Source organism: Mauremys mutica, chromosome 13 (genome assembly GCF_020497125.1).
Source record: "Mauremys mutica isolate MM-2020 ecotype Southern chromosome 13, ASM2049712v1, whole genome shotgun sequence".
Lineage (NCBI taxonomy): Eukaryota > Metazoa > Chordata > Testudines > Geoemydidae > Mauremys > Mauremys mutica.
This window is the reverse complement of record NC_059084.1, coordinates 47600268-47616559: the sequence shown is the minus strand read 5'-3', so window position 1 is coordinate 47616559 and position 16292 is coordinate 47600268. Positions and strand designations below refer to the sequence as shown.

Below are 16292 nucleotides of genomic sequence, written 5' to 3'. Positions count from 1 at the left end.
CCCGCAGGCATGTCTGCGGCAGCTCAACCGCAGCCGCCGGACCAGCGAACCGCCCGCAGCTGCGGGAGGTCCAGCCGAGCCGCGCGACCAGCGGACCCTCTGCAGTCATGCCCGCGGGAGGTCCGCTGCTCCCGCGGCTCGGGGGCGCCTCCCGCGCATGACTGCTTGGGGCGGCCAAAAACGTAGAGCCGCTCCTGCCTGGGACACGACCCCTCCCCAGACATCGACTCCCCTGACCGGATGTTACATGGTCCTTGTGCGCCTGGAACGGGGCTCCAGAGCTGACTGGCCCCCGACCCCAGCCCCAGTATCACCTCACAATAGCCAGGCCCTCAGTTCCTAGGTGAGGAAATACAGTCACTGCAGGGAGCTGTTCATTCCTCCCAGGGGTCCGAAAGTGTCAGGACTAGGATCCCAGCGCCCTGTGCCCGGCGCTGCACAGACACACAGGACGGGGCAGTCTGACTCCTGCACCCGGAGCCCTAGGGCGAGTCACTCAGATCATTGGCAGCAGGAGTGTGTGTCTCTTATAAAGCGGGGGCATGCAAATGAGGGAGACAGTTTCCTGTTTAAATCTGAGCCTCTCTCTGCCCAGGCTGCACCCGGAGACACAATCCGCAGCCTCTGGGTCTGTGCAGTGACCAGCCAGTCCCCTGAGAACTTTCCCCTCCAGCACCCGGGAAAATGGGATTTTTGATTCTTGTAATTTTCGCTCTAGCAGCTTTGGAAGGTATTTTCCTCCTCTGAATAACGGGCAGAGCTAGAACAATAGATGCCATTATCGCTGTTTATATATCAATATTTATAACCTATCTTTATTCCCAGGTGTCCGGTCCCAGGCGCTGGTGGAGTCCGGAGGGGATGTGAAAAAGCCAGGAGACTCTCTCCGCCTCTCCTGCAAAGCCTCCGGGTTCACCTTCAGCAGCGCCTACATGAACTGGGTCCGGCAGGCTCCCGGGAAGGGACTGGAATGGGTCGCTCAAATATACCCCAGTGGGAGTAGTACATACTACCTTGATTCAGTGAAAGGCCGGTTCACCATCTCCAGGGATAATCCCAAGAGTGAGCTGTATCTGCAAATGACCGGCCTGAAGCCCGAGGACACCGCCCGCTATTACTGTGCGAGAGACACAGTGACACGAAACCGGTTTGTGATCATACAAAAACCCAGGCGGCGGAATCGCGCTTCTCCCGGCAGCCGCGCGGGGGCAGCAGTGACACACACCCCGCTCCGGGCTGGGACAGGAGACCCGGCACCCGGGTGAATGTAACACAAACCTCCCGGCAGCTTTAACCCTTTTAACCCCTTCCTGCCCGCAGCCCCGCTGGGTGCAGAGATCCCCCGCTCCATCTGTGAACCCCAATCCGGGAGAGGCGGCTGCTGAGGGAGAAGCAGAGGTCCGTTGGTGGGCGTGCGGGGCCCTGAGTGAGGGTTGTTTGACAGGCAGGGCGGGGTCAGTGATCTCTGAGTGATCTCCCCCCTCAGCCCATTGATCATCCTCTGGATAAAAATCCACCCTTTTGTAGAGGGGGCAGCACAAGAGTCTATGCACCTACTGAGTGGCACCGAAGCATTTGAGGGTCTGATGCCCAGATCCACATTCCCACCAGAATCCAAAGGAAACACGTCTGTGAGTTTCATGCTCCGTGGTGGGAAGAGGAAGGCCAAAGTGGGTATGGATCCAACATAAATGTGAATGGGAAGGGGAATCGAAACGGAAGTATCCAGGGGGTATTAATCTGAACCTGAATCTGAATGGGGATATGAAGTGGAGTATAAATGGGACTACAGGGGGAAATGGGAACAGTTATATGACTATGAACTCCTACGGATGGGACTGGCAATATGAATGGGAGGGTGAACTGGAATGTGAATAACAACGTAAATGGAAATACGAATCCAAATAGAAATACCTCAGAGAAAAGCACTACGAATGCTTACCTCCAATACTGACCTGCGGTCCTGCCTCCTCCTGTTCCCCAGTTCATCCTCTCTCTGGTCGGATTCACATTTTTCATTTCCAGTCAGTTAAAAGTGTCATTAGGAGAGTAAAAGCAGCAAAGAATCCTGTGGCACCTTATAGACTAAGAGACGTTTTGCAGCATGAGCTTTCGTGGGTGAATACCCACTTCATCAGATGCAAGAGAGTATTATATTGGCATGACCCCTCACACTAGAACTCTCCCCTCCCCTTTAAACCTCCCCCCACGGCCACTCTCACATCATAGAGACCCTACGTTACTGCCCATTTTCCCCCTCTCTGCACCTACCCACCACGGCTACCCACAGCCTCCCTCACGCCACAGAGACCGAAAAGGCTGGGTGCACCCTCTGCCTTCTATACCCGACACCACAGTTACTGTCATCGCCCCATAGAGACCCGCTCATCCTGGCCTGGTCCCCTCCCTTCTACCGCTAATCCAGGCTCCCTCTTCATTCGAAGAGCGGTGACCTCTGGACATCTCTCCCTCCCCGGGGGTTGGATCCCAGATATGAATGTGCTACAGCCCCTCCTGACAGCAATATGCAAAGCCCAGGAAACTTGGTTTCTCCCCCGCAAAATACCCCACAGCCTCCCCCCCCCCCCCCACAAACTCCAGGATCCGGTTTAGGAATTGCACTTCAGCTCAACCCACCCGAGACCCACTCCTGAACCGGCCCATCGCTGTTATCCCCATCATACCCAGGCACTGCACCGGCCGGCCTCTAAACTGCAAATTCCCACCATCAACCAGGGCCACCCAGAGGATTCAGGGGGCCTGGGGCAAAGCAATTTTAGGGGCCTCTTCCATAAAAATAAGTTTCAATTCTATAGAACCCTGTATTCTAGTGGAGGCTCAGGGCAAATTGCCCCACTTGCCCCCCCGGGCGGCCCTGCAGTCAACTGAACCCCGAGAAGCCGGGCAATGAGGAGTCACAGGTGAAGAATCCCCCCAGGCTTTTCTAACCCACCCCCCCCGACATTCTCCGCTGTCAGTGACACTCTGCGCTCACCCTGGAGACATTCTGCCCTCAGCACATTCACCGCCCTGGCGCTGCGCATCCAGCTCTGAACTCTGGCCTGAGACTTTCCTCCGAGCACTTCTCCCATCTCCAGCGACCGTCTGCAGCACCGCCCTGCTCCGTGCACTAGGCGCTCCTGCTGCGGACCCGGCCCCCGGTCACTGCGCATGTCCGTGGAGCGGGCCCCTGCTGGGAAAAGGAAGGGGCCACTTTGCCCCAGCGCCGCGGGGAATCTTCACCCTCCAGCGGGTGTCCCCCAAACCAGTGAAAACCTCGGACCTGACCCTGTCACTGACCCCACAGAACCACCGCCCTACGGTGCACGGGGAGTGGGGGCTTCCGAGCGGAATCTCCCACCAGCTCTTAGTTCACTAGAATAGATTTCATAGGGGGCCCAAATCCCCGGGTAAAGAATTCCGGTTATTCAAGGGAGTTGTTTGTTTCTGCCATGTACAACAGCGTAAGAAGTGTCTGAGCCATTGTGTTAATAATTTACATCTCCGAGGAGAGGAGTCTGTATCTCTTGTAAGGAGTGCGACAGGGCAGTGGTTCTCAGACGGGGTAAGCGGAGGTCTTCCTGGGGATGCATCAGCTCATCCAGACATTTGTCTAGTTTTACAACAAGCTACATAAAGAGCACTAGCCAATTCAGTACAAACTCAAACTTCATAGGGACAATGACTTGTTTATACTGCTCTATAGGCCGAAATTTAGTACAATATTTATATTCTAATCAATTTATTTTCTAATTATATGATAAAAACGAGACTCAGCAATTTCTCGATAAGGTGCTGTGACACTTTTCTATTTTGATGTCTGATACAGTTTTTATGTGAGGTGAAACTTGGAGTATGCGAGACAAATCAGACTCCTGATTCAGTACAGTCTGGAAAGGCTGACAGGACAGCCACTGAACTAGGCCATTTTCCTGTCTCTATTAGTGGCCAGAACCAATTGCAAGAAACCCTGGTCCCTGGTCAGGCCACTCTTGGTCCACTAATCCCAGGGAGGCTCCACAGCAAACTTAACTCTGTCCTCAGACTCTCCCCTCCCCCCCCCCAGCTTCTCCCCCCCTGCACCCACAGGCGGGCCCCAGACCCGGCCCAAAGCACGAGCCAGGCTTGCTCCGATCACGTTCCTAGTGTCACGGATCATTTCAATGGAGCCGGTCACTGCCGGGAAGGGAAAGGGGCTTCCGTCCCCAATCCCCCCCCCCGCGCCATGGGGAATCTTCCCTCTCCAGGGGGTGGCCCAGCCCAGTGGATCCCCAGGACACGACCCCTCCCCAGACATCGACTCCCCTGACCGGACGTTACATGGCCCTTGTGCCCCTGGAACGGGGCTCCAGAGCTGACTGGCCCCAGCCCCCAGCCCCAGTATAATCTCACAATAGCCAGGCCCTCAGTTCCTAGGTGATGAAATACAGTCACTGCAGGGAGCTTTTCACTCCTCCCAGGGGTCCAAAAGTGTCAGGAGGATCCCAGCGCCCTGTGCCCGGCGCTGCACAGACACACAGGACGGGACACTGACTCCCGCACCCGGAGCCCTAGGGCGAGTCACTCAGATCACTGGCAGCAGGAGTGTGTGTCTCTTATAAAGCGGGGACATGCAAATGAGGGAGACAGTTTCCTGTTTAAATCGGTGCCTCTCTCTGCCCAGGCTGCACCCGGAGACACAATCCGCAGCCCCTGGGTCTGTGCAGTGACCAGCCAGTCCCTGAGAACTTTCCCCTCCAGCACCCGGGAAAATGGGATTTTTGATTCTTGTAATTTTGGCTCTAGCAGCTTTGGAAGGTATTTTCCTCCTCTGAATAACGGGCAGAGCTAGAACAATAGATGCTATTATCGCTGTTTATATATCAATATTTATAACCTGTCTTTATTCCCAGGGGTCCGGTCCCAGGCGCTGGTGGAGTCCGGAGGGGATGTGAAAAAGCCCGGAGACTCTCTCCGCCTCTCCTGCAAAGCCTCCGGGTTCACCTTCAGCAGCTACGGCATGAGCTGGGTCCGACAGGCTCCCGGGAAGGGGCTGGAGTGGGTCGCCCGTATCAGCAGTGGCAGTGGGAGTAGCACATACTACGCTGATGCAGTCAAAGGGCGATTCACCATCTCCAGGGACAATCCCAGCAACCTGCTGTATCTGCAAATGTCCGGCCTGAAGCCCGAGGACACCGCCCGCTATTACTGTGCGAGAGACACAGTGGGGAGAATCCCGACAGGGCTCGTACAAAAACCAGAGACGTAGAACCGCCCTTCTCCCGTGCGCCGCATGGGGGCAGCACTTCCCCAAACAATCCAGCCCTGGGCCCAGGAACTGGATCTACAACCAGAGTGAAAAACAAATCAGTCCTCAGGTTTCAGAGCTCAATATCCATCTGTAGAATCATAGAACCCTGGGATTGGAAGGGACCTGGAGAAGTCATCTAGTCCCGTCCCCTGCACTCATGGCAGGATTCAGTGTTATCTAGACACCATCACTGACAGCAGGTGTTTGTCTAACCTGCTCTTAAAAATCTTCAGTGAGGGAGATTCCACAACCTCCCTGGGAAATTTATTCCAGTGCTTAACAACCCTGAGACTTAGAAAGTTTCCTAATGTCCAACCTCCCTTGATGCAATTTAAGCCCATTGCTTCTTGTCCCACCTCGTGTCACCATCACCAGGGATACTTGGAAGGATGAAGTTTATCTCCAGCTCCGCTCGCTGACAGCTGTAGACACCGGCACCTGTTACTGCGCCAGAGACACAGTGACACAGAGCAGAGCCGGGACTGGCACAAAAAAGGGAAATGAATTTCTAAAGTGCCAGCTGACTGGAACACACAGTCTGTGCTCTAGGGGATGAGACAGATGGGGCATTGCCCACAGTGGGGTCTCAGGAGCCAACCCCCTGTCTCCCCTACATCTCACCCTCTCCCAGCCCCTTCCACCAAGGGATTTTAAACACTCCGCTTCCTTGTGCTGCGCACTGAAAAGTGCACCCAGAGACTCACTGAGCCAGGAGTGATGGTTTGGGCTACCTCATATTTTGGGCACTTATCCCGACACACCTTGACCCTAATCGCCAGAAGATGCTCCGGGCCCGTATCTCTCATTGGCCTCAGCTGGCGCTGTGGGTGGGTGTCATGCCTGGGGACCAGGCTCTCTGTGTCTCCAGACTCCCAAATTGGGAAATCACATCAGGACATCTTGATCCACAGGCAGGGCTGGTGCAACCCATTAGGCAACCTAGGCAGTCACCTAAGGCGCTGGCATTTGGAGGGGGGCATTTCAGGTCCTTCGGTGGCAGCGACCATGGCAGCCGGATCTTTGGCTGCCCTGGTTGTTGTCGGCATTTCAGCGGAGGGACCTGGGGCCGGGGGGCGAGGGGAGGGCCTCCTGCAGCAAGTAAGGGGGGGCGGCACGCAGGGGAACCGCTCCCCGCCCCAGCTCACCTCTGCTCCACCTCCTCTCCTGAGCATCCCACCCCGCTCTGCTTCTCTCCCTCCCAGGCTTGCGGCACCAGACAGCTGATTGGCGCCACAATCCTGGGAGGGGGAGAAGTGGAGCGGTGACAGCATAATCGGGGGAGGAGGCAGAGCAGAGGTGAGCTGGGGCGGGGAGCTGCCGCACGGCTCCCCAGGCCAGGGGGAGCTGCCGCGGGGGGGGGGGTGCCTGGGGAGGGCGGAGAGCTGCCACAGGGCTCGGGGAGGGGGGCGCAAGGTGGAAGTTTCCCCTAGGGCACGAAACATCCTTGAACCTGCCCTACCCACGGGCAGGGCCTGCTCTTGGTTTTTTGCTGCCCCAAACAAAAAGATTTTTGGCTGCCCCAGAGGGAGGGGAATCCTGGAGAGCGGGACATGGGCCCCGCACAGCAGTGTCCCCCCCATGGCACTGCTGCTGCTGCTGCTTCTGGCCACCCTGCCGCAGTCCCTGGGCAGCTTGGGGGTGGCTACCCTGTGGCACCTGCAGGCGGCTCCGTGTGCCCCGCGGGGTGGCCCCCAGCCCAAGTGGCCCCCGCTTGGAGCCTGCCCGGCCCAGCCACAAGGTGCGGGCGCTGCTCCCCCTCGGTGCGAACCGCAGCAGCCCCAGGGCACCCCCGGCGCACAACGTGCTGCTGCTGCCAGGGCTGGCTCTAGGCTTTTGCAGCCCAAAGCAAAAAAAAAAAGAAAAAAGAAAACAGATGGCCAGAATGCTGCCCCTGAAAATGGGCCGCCCCAAGCACGTGCTTGGTTTTCTGGTGCCTAGAACCGGCCCTGCTAACTGCTCCCCTGGAACCTCCTCATCCACCCCCCCAGCCCCTTTCCAAATGTGGGAGCAGCACATACTACAGCGACCCAGACAAAGGCCGATTCACCATCTCCAGGGACAATTCCAACAACCTGCTGTATCTGCAACTGACCGGCCTGAGAGCCGGGACACCGCCCGCTATTACTGTGCCAGACACACACCCTGCACAGTGAGGGGGAGCCGGGCTGAGCTCAGACAAAAACCTCCTGTTGCGATTAGCAGGGAAAGTCCCAGCTGGTTTGCTGCTGACAGGCCGCGCTGGGAGCTCACAGGAGACAGTAATTTCCTCCATTTGAAATGGGGGAAATGAACCTGGCTAGTCAGTCAGATCTAGATTCACAGGAGGTGGAGATACCGGGAACGGGGTGTCCTGCACTGGGCGTGGTGGGGATTCACTCTGTCCCAGATGTTCTATTACAGATGTAAGCGGGGGATGGTCCCACTAGTGTGGGGAACTTTCCTGGCCTGTACACTACGCCGGTGAAGTGGGCAAGCGAAAGGGTCTGAGTCCTCGCTCCCACTGCCTTTACCCACAGCCCTGCCTGACCTCGAGGGCTCCCCTTCCACCTCCTGTGTGGCAGAATCCTTGTAACCCCAACAAGGCTGGGCCCAGGATTCCTGGGGGGGGGCCTCAACCCCCAACCTTGTCATGGTCACTTAGGGCAGGGGCTAACATGTCCCCACTCGGGGGGGGGGCTCTCTCTGCACTGGACGCTTCCCTGAACCACTGATCATCATGTACAATTCAAAGCAACAACAGTCCCCTTACACAGACTCTGATATGGGTTAACGGGAATTATTATCTGCCAAACAGAAGCCCAAATAGTCCCATGTTCACCTCTCAGTTCCCGTGTGTGGATAGAAAGCAGGAGAGGTGAAAACACAAACCCTGGCAGCTATAAAGGGAACAAGGCTGTTCCCCATTTCCCCATTGGTCAATGCCAGAGAGCTGGGTCATGTCTGTTTATAGATTTATTCGATCCCTGCCCTGTACATTGTCTCACCTCTATTAGCCTCATCAATGAACTGGTCTCCAGCCAGTCTGAGAGCCTAGTACCATGGTGCATTATGGAGCCATCCACCCACCCACCCTCATTGTCTGAGCATCATTCCGTGTAACTGTCTATGGGAGATTCCCTGAGAACATTCCCCCCACCCCTCCTCGCTCTCTCTCTCTCCGGTGTGTGTGAATGAGGGTGGGGATATGAAAGGGAACACGAGTGGTCATGGGAATGGAGATCTGTGTCTCAGCGTGAATGCTGCTAATTGTCTGAAAGTCAGTGGGAATGGAAATGTTTTTGTTGTTGTTTTTGTTACTATCCCTCAATATTAAATCCTGGGGATGGTTTAGAAACACGTAGCGTTCATGTCACACAAGTTTTTTAAACACAACCAGGAGAAAGCTTCTCTGTCTACACTTCATTGCTTATTAATAATTAACTAAGTAAATGATCTTGATGATGACGCTCAGCAGTGATAGATTTGATGCTGCTTGTGGTCCTAGCGCAGGGGTGGGCAAACTTTTTGGCCCGAGGGCCACACTGGGGTATGGGTCGCTAGCGCGCCACAGACTGCACAGAACTCGGTCATGGGAGCATCGCAGAGAAAGGGGCCGGGGAAGAAGTGTCGGTCCCTGGATTATAAATAGTTAAGGGCAAAGGGCATTTCTAAGTGAGTTTTAAAGAGTCACCCTGGGGTTGCTCTGTACGTCAGACATTGCCCCGCTAAGAGCTCCTGTCAGCCGCGTTTCTATTCCAAACACACACACACAAACACAGAGACACATTGTCACACCTACATAGACACACAATCACAGACATACACTCATAGAAGCACTCCCCCCACACACACATCCACACCTTCAAGCACTTACACTAAGATACACAAACAAAAACACACATGCAAATATACACCCTGAAAAAGCCTTCTGACAATTTCTGAGTGTGTCAAAGGAGAAGAGACTGGATTTGAAAAGATTCAGCCAAATTCTGCTCTCAGTTACATTGGTCTAAATCCGGGGTCACTCCCCTGAACTAAACAGAATTATTCCAGATTTACACTGAGTAACTGACCACAGAATGAGACCTAACATGGAGCTGAAAATAGTCAGCCAGTTTACAGAGCTGGTCTACTGCCTTTTCTACCCTTTACTGCACTGTGCATTGCAGGTGTCCATAGTGGTAAGTGGTAAATTGAGATTTAAGAGAGCTGAAAATTACTTCCAGGTCTGCCACTTATTTCCTGGGTGATCTTGGGCCAGTCACTTCATTTCCACGTGCCTCAGTTTCCCCATGTGAAAAATTAGGATAACGCCATTTATCTGCTTTGTAAAGCGCTCTGAAATCTATGGCTATATAGGAGCTAGGTTCTACTATCATCATCCTCATCTGTACTGGGATTATCTCGCCCTGATCATGCAGAAATGACATTGAGTTTTTGACAGGTGAAGGTCCATGACCTCACTAATATTGGGCAACACCCTTCATTCCTCAATCCTGCCAACAGTCTCACTATAATTAGCCAGATTTGGTATTTTATCCATACCTAGGAATCTGCCCAGCGCTTTTCTACTAATCTGATTGCTCTGAGAGTTTTCTGCATCAAACACAATTGATGACCCTATGAGGAAAGCATCCGCTGGACCATAATTAGCTCCGGTTTAGCAAGAACTCCATGGCAACTGGTGAAACATTTACATTGATATTTTGAGCAATGGCCAAAAAGTTTCCAGCATCAGGTTTATGAACACAGGGCGTGACACAAATGATGTTGTACTCAGTGGGGTGGCTTCCATTGAGTTATAAAGGCCTTTCGCATCAGGCCCTACAAGGATTAAAGTCACTTCTCTTTTCGTAGACCAGACATTTTTGCTCAAGTTCATCATGTCACCCAACCAGCAGTTTTCTCATGGGAAGGAAAAGCCATTAATTGCTGCATTGGGGAATGGCCCAAGGTCAAATGAAGATAACTGACTAGCTCATTCCATTCATTTAAGTGATCCTCGCATCACACCCAGAGTAATAGACTTTTTTCTCCTAGATACACATATCTCCCCTCTCCCCTAGTCACCATCATATCTGAGCTCCTCATACTTTCTATCTCATGTATCCTCCATGCACCCCACAGAGGGAGGAAAGTTCGATCATCCCCATTTAACAGCCTGAGAACTGAGGTACATCTATGGGAGTTGGGCTCCTCGGTGCTTCAGAAAATGTACATTGATGCCTCAGTACTTGGAAAAATCCAGCCACAGGTTTACTTCCCCAGTGACACAGGAAGTCTGTGACAGAGCAGAGAACCCAGCCTGAGCGCCCTGAGCCCTGAATGTTCCTCTCTTGCTTCCTCTGGCCACTTTCTGAATCCCCAGGCAGGTAAATTGGGCTCATTAAGTGAGGATGCTTTATGTGTCATAAGGAGGGTGATATGCAAATAGGGGTGACAGATTCCTGTTTAAATCTCTGCCTCTCTCTGCCCAGGCTGCTCCTTGTAGCCTGATTTGGGGTGGGTTAGTAGGGACAGTGGAATTTATCCACTTACATTAGTGTTATTAATAATTAATTTTCTAATTAATTAGTAATATTAATAATAATTAATAGATATTAATAATATGGATATGGATCGCCAATATGTGTAATCAGAAGATAAAGTTCGTCTTGAATCAGGCTTCACAGAATTTATACAAGGAGATTGGTGTATCTGACAGGAAATTACACTGAGACAGAACTAGTCAATCAAGACCTTTTATTTAAAATCAATGAAACAATAGGTAAATGCAAAAATGTTAAAAGCAGTTTGAGATTACAAAGTTACAAAATATCACAGTTCTTTAAGAGAAATACATATGATAATAAACAGTTCTAAATTCACTAGTGCAATAGCACTAGGGTGTTCACACCTCTGATAGATAGCGGAAGTGATAAAAATGATTATGAGTTTTAGCCCTATGATGCTTTAGAGGTAAAGCAGAAATTAAAGTCCTTTTTATACTTACAGCTTTGAAAAGAAATAACACCACGACTTACTGGTAGTTGACAGCTTTCGTAGGTATAGGCAGGGTGAGACGATGGAAGATAGTGCCTAATGGTGGATTGTCACCCTTTTTATAGGGAGAAATCCTTCCTCCTATGCCCAAATTTGTCTTTCCCCCATGGAAATGTTAGGGTACCTATTCTCATAGGCTGACCTTTTATGTGCGTATTAATGACAGATATGTACGCATCTGTGGTGTACTTGTGAGATTTGTGGGCAGAAATCCCCCACTCTTCACCCTATCTATGTGAAAGGTTAGCAGACATTCAAAAGGTCCCTAGACATTTGCGTAGGTTTGTATTCTATTATTACTTTTCTGAGTAAGGGTCTTAAAGGTTGCTTTCAGCGTCACACAGGAAATTGGCCAGGGTGTCTGGCCTGGATATCTATAGGTATCTTGCATTACAGCTTATTATAAAGATTCTATAATCTATGCAGCCTACACACTTTTATCAAAAAGACATTTTATACAGACCAACAGATTAATCCTCAGGGCTACATCCTGGAGACACAATCGGCAGCTCCTGGGTCTGTGCAGTTGCCAGCCAAATCACCTGAGAACTTTCCTCTCCAGCACCAGGGAAAATGAGACTTTGGCTCCTTTTAGTTTTTGTTGCTGCGGCTTTGGAAAGTATTTTCTTCCCAATGCATCTACTGAAGGGCGAGAGATTTTTCTCTATGTGATACTGCAATGGCTGTGATTTATAACACAGCTTTATTCAGTGCTCTCATGCTCTTTATTGGAGAATGTGGTTCATGTGGCTCATCGGTCCCTTTTTGAAGTAATTGTCTCCTTCAATCCGCTGCTGATTTTAGATTTTCATAGAATCACAGAACTGGAAGGGACCTCGAGAGGTCATCAAGTCCAGTCCCCTGCACGCATGGCAGGACCAGCACCATCTAGAACATCCCTGATAGATGTTTGTCTAACCTGCTCTTAAAAATCTCCAATGATGGAGATTCGACAACCACACTAGATAATTTATTCCAATGCTTAACTGCACTGATAGCTAGGAAATTTTTCTTAATATCCAACCTAAAAAGGGCTCTAGAAGTGATCCTGGCAATTACAGACTGGTAAGTCTAACGTCAGTACCAGACAAATTAGTTGAAACAATAGTAAAGAATAAAATTGTCAGACACATAGAAGAATATAAATTGTTGGGCAAAACTCAACATGGTTTCTGTAAAGGGAAATCATGTCTTTCTAATCTATTAGAGTTCTTTGAAGGGGTCAACAAACATGTGGAGAAGGGGGATCCAGTGGACATAGTGTACTTAGATTTCCAGAAAGCCTTTGACAAGGCCACTCAAAGGCTTTTAAGTTGTCATGGGATAAGAGGGAAGATCCTATCATGGATTGAGAACTGGTTAAAAAACAGGGAACAAAGGGTAGGAATAAATGGTAAATGGTAAATTTTCAGAATGGAGAGGACAAACTAGTGGTGTCCTCCAAGGGTCAGTCCTAGGACCAATCCCATTCAATTTATTTATAAATGATCTGGAGAAAGGGGTAAACAGTGAGGTGACAAAGTTTGCAGATGATACTAAACTGCTCAAGATAGTTAAGACCAAAGCAGACTGTGAAGAACTTTAAAAAGATCTCACAAAACCAACAAACAATTGTTTCAAACAAACAATAACAAAGTGCTAAAAAAAATCTGGCAAATGAAATTTAATGTGGATAAATGTAAAGTTATGCACAATGGAAAAAGTAACTCCAACTATACATACAATATGATGGAGGCTAATTTAGATACAACGAGTCAGGAAAGAGACCTTGGTGTCATGGTGGATAGTTCTCTGAAGATGTCCACGTAGTGCACAACAGAAGTCAAAAAAGCAAACAGGATATTAGGGTTAAAAAGGAATAGAGAATAAGTCGGAGAATATATTATTGCCCTTATATAAATCCATGGTAAGCCCACATCTGGAATACTGTTCATTCCTTCTAGGGCACCTGGCATTGGCCATTGTGAGAAGACGGGTCACTGGGCTAGATGGACCTTTGGTCTGAGACAATATGGCCATTCTTATGTTCTTATGGTCATATTTGAATGTGACCCTTATCAGACCCCAAAGTAAAAATGAACACAACCTCCAGGACAGTTACAGATTCATAGAATTAAAGACTGGAAAGGATTAGTATGATTCTCTAGTCTGATCATCTGCATAATACAGGCCATAAATCCTCAACCTGATTAATTGGGTTTCAACCTAGCACCCTCTTTACTTCAGCATGCTGGGATTCCGCTTTCTTCCCCCACTGTCAGAGATACAGTCAAGCAGAAGGGCAGTGATCTCTCAGCTTTTGGCACTAGAACCCACCAAGTTTGTTTGTTTTGTTTTGTTTTTCTTTTTTGTTTGTTTCTTTTTCTGGTTAGTTGAATAATTTTTCAGCAAAAGCTGGCTGTTTCTGGCACAAGGGACATTTTCCTAGGAGCAAAATAATCTTGGATTAAAAGAATAAATAACCCCCCAAATATTTATTTTCTGCTTTAAATGATAATACAAAAGGGAGATCAGTGAGCGAGAGGGGGGGCTGCAGAGTCCTTTTCTCCATTCCCCACCAGGGGGAGCAATGAGAAAACAGCACAGCCTTGGGGAGGAGACTGAAGAGGGGCTTTGGGGGTTGGAAAACATTCTTTTTTCAGCTCTGCGCCTACATACACGGCTCGTTTGTACATGGAACTTGCAGGCGCCCTTTGACTTCGCCTCTTCTAAAGTCTCCGGGTTCCACTTCAGCGCTGGGTCCGTCAGGCTCCTGGGAAGCGTCTGCAGCGGGTCTCCAGGACGCAATATTCACGAAATTGTTCCCATTGCACCGATTCAGCAAAAATGCGATTCCTTGTCTCCTGAGACAGTCCCAGCAACCCTCTGTATTTACAAAGGAGCAGCGGGAGAGCGGAACACACCGCCCGGTATCACTGTGTGAGAGGCTAGACCAGAGTGACAAAGCCCATCACCAAAACCGACAGCGGGTTAACATCGTGTTTGGCTCTTAAAATGGCCATATTTAAGTGGGGGAACAGGAATCAGCCCCAACAGCCAACACAACGGCAGATTTGTGGTCAGTTTTATTTCACAGAATCTCCATATGAATGGGAAGTAGAGTCTGAATGAGAATGGGAACAGGAGTGTGAACACGAATATAAATATCCATCGCGAATAACAATCTCCCTTCAGTGCTGCCTGAAGCCTCACCAGACACAGACCCCACTGACCGGACGTTACACGGCTCCTCTGCCCATGGGACGGGGCTCCAGGGCGGAGTCTCGTCTCTCCTCCCCTCCCCATATCATTTTACAATAAATAGCCCCTAAGTTCCTGGTTGAGGAAATACAGTCACTGCAGGGAGCTGTTCATTCCTCCCAGGGGTCCGAAAGTGTCAGGAGAAGCCCAGCGCCCTGTGCCCGGCGCTGCACAGACACACAGGATAGGACAGTCTGTCTCCTGCACCCGGAGCCCTAGGGCGAGTCACTCAGATCACTGGCAGCAGGAGTGGGGTCTCTTATAAGAAGGGAAATATGCAAATGAGGGAGACAGTTTCCTGTTTAAATCTGTGCCTCTCTCTGCCCAGGCTGCACCCGGAGACACAATCCGCAGCCCCTGGGTCTGTGCAGTGACCAGCCAGTCCCTGAGAACTTTCCCCTCCAGCACCCGGGAAAATGGGATTTTTGCTCCTTGTAATTTTCGCTGTAGCAGCTTTGGAAGGTATTTTCCTCCTCTGAATAACTGGCAGAGTGAGAAGAATATTGTGTTACCGCCGATTTTATACCGATATTAATGGCCTGTCTTTTGTTCTCAGGTGTCCGGTCCCAGGTGCAGCTGGTGGAGTCCGGAGGGGATGTGAAAAAGCCCGGAGACTCTCTCCGCCTCTCCTGCAAAGCCTCCGGGTTCACCTTCAGCGGCGCCTACATGAGCTGGGTCCGACAGGCTCCCGGGAAGGGGCTGGAGTGGGTGGCTCAGATTAGACCCGATGCATCTAATCAGTGGTACTCCCCGGCTGTTGAAGGCCGATTCACCATCTCCAGGGACAACTCCAACAACCTGCTGTATCTGCAACTGACCGGCCTGAAGCCCGAGGACACCGCCCGCTATCACTGTGCGAGTGACACAGTGAGGGGAAGCCGGGCTGAGCTCAGACAAGAACCTCCCCCTGCAGTGATCAGAGAAGCGGTTTGGTGTTGGGGGCGCCCAAGGCCCGTGAGTGACAATGAGATCAGTTCTGGGAAATGGCCGAGCAGCAGCAAACCCTTCTATTGTTGTTATTATCCCTCCTCTTTGCTTTTACACAAGGTGAAGGAATTTATACAAGTTCCCGCAAAGCGCAGAACATTCTTAGTTGGGTCCCTGCCTCTTTTTTTCCTTGTCAGGGGACAAATTCTGAGCCCACACCCAACCTGCCAGGGAGTCACAGATCCATAGACATAAAGGCTAGAACGGAGCAGGATGAGAAACTAGTCTGAGCTCCTGCATAACACAGGCCATGGAGCCTCAACCTGGTTCATTCCGGTTCCCTCTAGGACCCTCTTCGCTTCACCGTGCTGGGATTCTGCTCAGTGTCACCCTGTCAGTGACACATTCCAGCAGAAGGGCCGGGGTCACTCAGCTTTTCACACTAGAACCCCCCAAGTTTCTCTATGTGTTTCCTTTGTTTTCTGCTTCTTTGTCTGGTTAGTTGAATTATTTTCCACCTATGGTGGGTTTTCTGGCACAAGGAGCATTTTCCTAGGAGAAAAAAAATCCTGGGTTAAATGAATAAATAACTAACCCCCCAAAATATTCATTTTCTGGTTTTAATAATAACACAAAAATGGGGGTCAATGAGAGAAATAGAGGGGGGCTGCAGAGTCTGCTTCTCCCGTCCACTACCGGGGGCAGCAATGACTCTCTCTTTGGTTGTTGTCTTTTAATAAAATAATTGTGTTGGTTTGAAAACAATCTTCATTCTATCAAGTAAAAGGGAAAAGAGCCTTGCAAAGCAACATAC

General features: G+C 50.6%; 1 gene segment (V, D, J or C); it reads left to right on the top strand.

Moving 5' to 3' along the window:
- Nucleotides 1-4900: 4900 nt before the first annotated feature.
- On the top strand, nucleotides 4901-6563 carry LOC123347490 (the record flags this gene model as incomplete). The annotated part of the segment is given in 2 exon segments: nucleotides 4901-5189; nucleotides 6493-6563. Coding segments are annotated over 2 exon segments (360 nt in total), but the record flags the coding sequence as incomplete, so codon positions are not given.
- Nucleotides 6564-16292: the final 9729 nt, after the last annotated feature.